The following is a 7,902-nucleotide window of genomic DNA, read 5'->3' on the forward strand; positions in this document are numbered from 1 at the left end:
CAGAAAACTGCGCCTGAATTGTCTGTGCTATTCATTTTACTGGTAAAAACACGGGAGTAACATTATAGAACGTTGGATTATTTTGATTGCTGTTAGCCGTCCTGAGCCCAGCTTCGGCTGGGGAGGGCGGGATATAAATAAAATTTGTTATTATTTTTATTATTACAGCCAATGGATTTATATCAATATTAAATGACAAAAAGCAGTACAATAATAGAGAAATCAGTTGCCTGTAAACTCAAATACTGTATGGGTTTGGGGACAACTGCTACTTTACCAACAGTCCTCATTGTCCCTGGTTTGATTTCCAGGAAATTCTGAACATAATGTGATTTAATTGGTGCACACAAGTCTGGAAGTCCCTCTCACACAGTTTGTTTTATTTAGGAACTGAAATTCCACTTTTCAAAACACAGTTTTCTCAAGGTAGCTTATAATTAACATCATATGACATGAATTTAAGCACACTTCAGCAAAATTGTTCCAAGGGGAGAAATTTCCGCTTCACAACAGCACATCCAAAATGGCTGCTCGCCGAATACTTTAGTCGATGGTACTTGCTTGTGTATTCTTCTCGGTTGAGGCAAATTTCATAAACTCCTTTAAGACGAAATAGTAGCAGAAACCATCCAGGAAGCAGTTGAGATTAGCCCAGCACAGGCTGATCTGAACAAATGAGCGAATCATCTGCTGGCAATCATCCAGTATTTGGTTCTTCACAAGATAATATAACACCAGGGCCACATGCAAAGGGGTGAAGCAGACGAGAAACGTAGTCAGGTTTGCTGTGATTATATTGATGGATTTGTTCCTGTTTGTGAGGGGCTCATCAGGCGTTTGGTTCCTTCGCAGGCGTACAATGATCCTGACCGTGCAGAAGATCATAGCTGTCATGCAAAAGAGAAAAGCTGTTTCCAGGGCAATAAACAAGATGGTGTTTTTCCAAATACTTCCGGAAAAGCCATAGAAGCAGGGGCCTCCGTGTTGGTGAAGTTGATACGTATATACAGTTCCTGCCCACACCCCAGCTGAGATGACAAGACAAGTTGTGGCTGCTTTCTTGGGAGATCTTAGGGTCATGGCGGCAAAGGGATGCAATATAGCAATGTATCTATCCACACATATGCACGTGGAGGTTAAGATGCTTCCGTACATGTTCACAAAATACAAGCTTTCCAGGAAGGAGCAAAAGGCACCCCCAAGATCCCACTCGCTTTTGTGATAGGAAATTATCTTAAAGGGAAGAGCAAAGAGCATCAAGGTATCAAAAACCATCAGTGATGCCATGTAGATAATGGGTTCTGTCCATTGCCTGATCTTGCGGCAGGCAAACCACATCGCCATTCCATTGAACAGCAATCCCAGGATGAATGTGGGAATGTATATAGCAAGTTGGAAGCGTTCCACATAAGGTGGAATGGGGAGGCTTGTGTTCCCTTGACTAGAACAGTTGGCTTGAAGGCTGCTTGTCTCCATCAGTTCAGTTTCCTTCAAAAAAGAGACAATGAGGCTATTGAGGTGTTGGCTACTGGATGATAGTTTAAAGAACGAGTCAATTGGTCGGTGCCCCCCACCCACCCCCATTCAAAACCCATCTGAACCATGAGCTCACTGGATAGCATCAGGAAATCAATTTTCTTTCAATCTCCCATGTGCAATATGGAGGTAACAATAAGGTAAAGGTAAAGGGACCCCTGACCGACTCTGGGTCCGTCATGACCGACTCTGGGGTTGCGGCGCTCATCTTGCTTTATTGGCCGAGGGAGCCGGCATACAGCTTCTGGGTCATGTGGCGAGCATGACTAAGCCGCTTCTGGCAAACCAGAGCAGCACACAGAAACACCATTTACCTTCCCGCCGGAGCGGTACCTATTTATCTACTTGCACTTTGAAGTGCTTTCAAACTGCTAGGTTGACAGGAGCCGGGACCAAGCAACGGGAGCTCACCCCGTCACGGGGATTTGAACCGCCAACCTTCTCCATACAACTGGAAGCTAAAATAAAATAATAATCATTAACTCAACTGGAACTGCAACTAAATGAAGACAAACATCTGACAGAAGTAGGCAGTGAAGAGGAAGTCACAGAACTTGAAGAAGGTGGCTGGCAGCAAATGAATAGAAAGGGAAGAAAAACAAGACGGAAAAAGACGAAAAGGAAGACGCAACAACAGCAAAAGCAACACAGAGATGGTTTCCTCTCTGCCTCATGTCTCATTGAAACTACCAGCTGTAAGTTTGAGATCTATAACCAAATCAGGCAAGAAATGAGATCTATGAGATCTATAACCAAAACAGGCAAGAACAGGGCTATTCTTCTCTTATTTTTTGTTTGCAATATAATCATGTAAAACATTTTCTGTTTTTGTGGGGGAGGGGTTAGTGCTTATGTTCCCCGATGTCATCTTGGCTCATGAGCATCTGATTCATGAAAAAAGAGGCAAACTATTCCATTCTCAGCTATAGGTGCCAGGAATGTTGTGGCATTTTTGTCAGTATTCTCAGCACTTGCCATTTCACATTTTAAGCTCATTGTTGTATGAGGGTGCTCTGCATGTGTTGTGTTCCCTTGGAACCTGGATGCTAGAATTTTATTTTTGTTATGTTTTAGGAGCTGAAATATGACCTTGAAGTGTGCTGTGGAATACGGTGATACGGTGCTTGTTTTTTTTGTTTTAATTATTTTCTGCTGAACAAGGATGTGACCTTGAGCTGTGTTTCAAAACCACTTTAGCTTTAGCTAAGTATTGTTGTTTTCTTCAAAAGAAGCCGTGGCAGACTCTTTAACTAGTGCCTCGTTGTGAGACTCACTGAGAATCCCCTGTAAGCTGCCTTGACTTCCACGATGGAGAAAGGCCATTAATATTCCAATAATATTCCATTAATATTTGACTTCCGTCACCAAACTGGTTCCCCTCCCCCAGGTGTTTTGAATTCCAACTCTGGTCAGCCTGAGCCAATGATTCTGCTGGCAAAGATTGACTTATATAATAAGTACCTATAAAACCCAATGCAAAACTACTTGAAGGACTGTCTCCTCATATGTAAATCTGCTCATCCTTTAAGATTTGGTATTGCAATCTTTCTTGTGTGTCTATCGCCTTCTGAGGCAAGATTGGTGACAGATATAACAGGGTTTTTGTTGGTGTTGTGCCCCCACCCACAAATCTATAGAAAACTCTTGCCTCCAAAGGTCTTCTTCTGGCAACTGAAATTATTCAGTTGATTCTGTTGCTGTTTGCTTATTTAATTAAATAATTAAATAAATTTATTTCCTGCCGTTGCTCCCTAAGGGTGCCAGTGTATTAATTATTGGCGTTGCTCTTCGCGTTTTTTTGCTTTCTGCTGTTGTTCTTGGTTTGAAAATCTGTTGCTTTTACATTTGCTGTTCGGAGGCAGGGGAAAGTGGAATGTGTGTTAAATTACATAAAATAATTATTCCTATCTAATTCTTATAAAATTGGTCTATTTTGGACTTGTTACCACGGAACACGGTGCCAGCAACTAACTTAGATGGATATAAACAGGCATGATACAAATTTATGGAGGACAGGGCAGCCACTGATTACTAGTAGTGATGAATCAGAGTTCATATGGGTCTGCCTGCCAACTATTGGGAACAGGCTGCTGAATCTGATGGACCCTTAGTCTAATCCAGCAGGGCTCTCTTCATGTTCTTATACAGGTTGTTTGAATAGACTTTTATGTTTTTATACTTTCTACAACATGCTTAATATTAAGCGCAAAAGTAAAGTGTCATTTGCATCTGTCTGTCTCAAGAGACAACTGAGTGCACCTCCAGGGGTGAAGTCAAACTGCTGCATTAGCAACATCAAAGTGACCTCCTCAGGGCGCAATCCTGGGCAGGGTGTATGGAGGTCCTGGGCTGCCCGGATGACAAGACCTCCGTCTCAGCCTTGCTGATGTGGTCCAAAGGGAAGCAGAGCCATATGTTTGGCACCAGCTTGGCTGCAGGAGTTGCTGGAAGGAGGCATACAAGACGCCATTCAACTGTCTTATGTAATAAAAGTAAATAAAATTATGGTATTAAGTGAACACGCTATGTAGTCCTAAAAGCTATACAACAGAAAAGGTATAAATTGAATGTACTGTATTCTTTGCTGCCAAGATGAGATTACATAACAACCAGCTAACATGGCTCACATGGTTGAGCATGAGACACTTAATCTCAGGGTTGTGGGTTTCATTCCCACGTTGGGCAAAAGATTCCTGCATTGCAGGGAGTTGGACTAAATTATTCTTGTGGTTCCTTCCAATTCCACAGTTCTGTCATTCCATAATGCACCCCAAAACAAGACAGGAAAACATTTTTCAGTCAAGACATGGAAAGGAAAGTGCAAAACACTGCTCTTTCTGGTAATGGGCGGGTGTCATTTCCTTGAAGAGGATTTATACAGGAGTAACTAGGCACAGAAAAGGGATGCAGGTGGCACTGTGGGTTAAATCACAGAGCCTAGGACTTGCCGATCAGAAGGTCGGCGGTTTGAATCCCTGTGACGGGGTGAGCTCCCGTTGCATGGTCCCTGCTCCTGCCAACCTAGCAGTTTGAAAGCACGCAGTGCAAGTAGATAAATAGGTACCGCTCCAGCGGGAAGGTAAACAACATTTCCGTGCGCTGCTCTGGTTCACCAGAAGCGGCTTAGTCATGCTGGCCACATGACCCGGAAGCTGTACGCCGGCTCCCTCGGCCAATAAAGCGAGATGAGCGCCGCAACCCCAGAGTTGTCTGCGACTGGACCTAACGGCCAGGGGTCCCTTTATCTTTACCTTTTTAACTAGGCACAGGTGACCACCAGTAACCATGGTCTAAATGTCAATGCCTACTACAACTGAGATCATCTTTGTTAGTTCCACCAGCTCAAGTCAGTCAGTATTCAGGATAGTGGATTGGGATGGCTAGGTTCAGGCTGCCACACACCATACATTTAAAACTCATGACTTCCCACAAAAAATCCTGAGAACAGTATGTAACCCTCAGAGCTACAGCTCCCATCATCCTTAAACAAACTACAGTTCCCCAGATTCTTTGAGGGAAGCTATGTGCTTTAAATGGTGTGTACACTGCCTCACTCCCCACCTTACAAACAGATGGGCATCACTCTCAAAGCTGATAGTGTCAGCCATCTGATTACCGCTGTACATGCAGATTCCGATACACACACACAAAGCACATTTTGTACTCGGGCAGAGGAAGAAATGCACCTTCAAGTATGCCATGGCATGCTATGCTATGCTATGCTATGCTATGCAATGCACACAAACACATAGAGGAGTTGCACAAGTATGATAGTTAAAGGACCCCTGGTCGGCTAAGTCCAGTCGAAGGTGACTATGGGGTGCAGCGCTCATCTTGCTTCAGGCTGAGGAAGCCAGCGTTTGTCCACAGACAGCTTTCCGGGTCATGTGGCCAGCATGACTGAACCGCTTCTGGAGCAACAGGACACCGTGACGAGTGCCAGAGTGCACGGAAACACCATTTAACTTGCTGCCACAGCAGTACCTATTTCTTTGCTTGCACTGGCATGCTTTTGAACTGCTAGGTTGGCAGAAGCAAGGACAGAGCAACGGGAGCTCACCCAGTCGTATAGATTTGAACCACCGACCTTCCAATCGGCAAGCCCAAGAGGCTCAGTGGTTTAGAACACAGCACCACCCACGTTTCTTAGCTGCACAAGTATTTTCCAGGGTCTGCCATATCCAGTATCGAGGACTACATGAGATGGCTTGCTGGATCTAGACAGGTTATTAGCCAAACTGGAGCTAAAGCATTGCAAATTTAAAATCCTAGATGTGATCAATGGTATCAGTACTTAAAGCTCATAGAACTTACCCCCAAACTCACTCTCCATAAAACCAGCCAGAATATTGGATGTTATTCAGTGAATCAACAGTAAGTCCTTCTTTACAAAGCCTTTCCTGGAGCAGAATAAACACCAGATCCCAAATGCAAATACTAGCTTCCTCTTATCGATGTTCTTAAAACAAACATGTACCTGCACACTACTTAATTAGCTGGTGCCATCATTTGCGAAAAGCTGCAGCTCTATTCTGTGAACTCCAGCTAACGTTCTCAACTCTCATTATTTGAACTCCTCAGCCTTTTGACGTAGTTTTTAGAGGTATTTGCATACGACGCTCCACTTTTTACTATGTGGTAAACCGGTAGCAGAGGAAATGGTATTTATAAGTCATAACTGGCTTTATTTAGCAACCTGCGTGACAAGCTTCTCAATTTGGCCATGATTAGGGAATAGGATTCTATTTATTTGAAACCACTGTAGCATATACTGTAGCATAACCCAGGCTTTGACATTGATTTTTATATTGCACTGAACTGAAACAGCGGCATCGCCACTTAACCTATTGTTGTAAATAATTAGCTAATGAACTGCTGGAAAAGAAGAAAGCATGCAGTATAGAGTGCTACTCTTTTACACTTGCAGGTTAACAGTCACTACTAGATGTGGTTCAAAACTGATTCTTGGTACCCTCTGGAATAGGGCTAGATCTGTAGTGCATTGTTTGCATACTTCTTTTGAAAACCAGCCCACAACTGGGATAACTATTTTAGAGCTCCCAAAGAAGGGCTACATTTGATTTTAAGAAAAAGTGAATGATATGCACGACCATGTTTTTATAACATTCCCCAGCTTACTGCCACATTTACAGAATGAGATGTCAGTGTATTTGGTGCAAATGAGATTAGTCTGCCCATTCTACAACAGTTTCGTTGAAATCAAAATATAGTTGTGAGTTTTACTTCCGAGTAAGAAAGTTTCTAATTTACTTTGAGCAATCATTAAAGTCATTTATAAAACATGACCTTCAGTTCCAGGAAACTTGCACGTTATGAGTCATCTGCTGTTTTCCCCACGCTGTATAGTACAAGAGGGCAGACTATGACAGAATCATCCAGTACATATGTGGATTGAATATTCATCATAAGGCAATGTCAGAATTGGAAATAGTAAGAATTTAACATCTTAATGTATGTCACTTAATAAATTTTAAAATATGAATTTATGGACAAACAGGCTGCGCATATGCCTATAGCAAAAACAGCACCAGTGATATTATTTCTTCCTGATCACCTATGAAAATCCAAACTCAAAATTAAGTTCGTTTAACTTTACTAGACCCATCAAGATGTATAGTGTCAACTTGTAAATTGTTTGTGAAAATCCTGTTAGTCCTATCTTACTAGTGGGCAGGATTTTCTGCTCAACACAGTAGTTGCTTCTACTAAATACTAGGGACACTGCCTTCTGAAGTTTATAGCCTTTAATTAAAACTCGATTATATATGAAATTTATTTAAGCTGTTTGTGTTCATGTGGATACTTTCAAGATATTCTCGATAGCTGATCTACATACTCAGTCATCTCCTGGTTTTCAATTGCTTTATTAGCCATATACCTTATCTGCAGGTAACCTCAGAAAACCACTTTCATCATTTGATTAAAATGAGCTTTCACAGAGCAAATACGGGATAGAATTTTCGTTTGCAGAGGCAGCTCATTCATAATCAGAATGATCAAGAAATGAGAAAGCAGTGGTCATGTACAGGTTAACTTGGCTTTTAGTGTTCGAATTGCTTTCTTTTGTAGACCTAAAATTTCCTTAACAATTAAGTTCAATTGGCCTTTCCCATAATTATGCTGAAATCAATTCCCATTATGCTGGTTGACTATCATTTCTTCTACTTTATTCATTTTCCTCTTCTAACATACTGATATTAACTTTTCAACTGCTGTCTCTTTTGGAACAATGAGTACATGGATCCCGTTCGCATCCCGAGGTACCACTGTATATCCTTTTTATTAGCATTTTTCCTCCACTCCACGTTTCCAATTTATTTGCTTTATGGCTAAAAGGAGGCAAGT

At 42.0% G+C, this 7,902-nt stretch overlaps 1 protein-coding gene across 1 annotated transcript; it reads right to left on the reverse strand.

The window, feature by feature from the left end:
- Nucleotides 1-268: 268 nt before the first annotated feature.
- Nucleotides 269-6,178, reverse strand: LOC309369573 (G-protein coupled receptor 55-like). The gene is made up of 2 exons (XM_081910535.1): nucleotides 5,851-6,178; nucleotides 269-1,488 (listed from the first exon to the last, which is right to left on the reverse strand). The coding sequence occupies exon 2, from the start codon at nucleotides 1,474-1,476 to the stop codon at nucleotides 544-546; it is 933 nt and encodes a 310-aa protein (XP_081766661.1). The 5' UTR covers nucleotides 1,477-1,488; nucleotides 5,851-6,178; the 3' UTR covers nucleotides 269-543.
- Nucleotides 6,179-7,902: the final 1,724 nt, after the last annotated feature.

This window comes from Podarcis melisellensis, assembly GCF_964234715.1.
Source record: "Podarcis melisellensis genome assembly, chromosome: 5".
NCBI classification, from domain to species: domain Eukaryota; kingdom Metazoa; phylum Chordata; class Lepidosauria; order Squamata; family Lacertidae; genus Podarcis; species Podarcis melisellensis.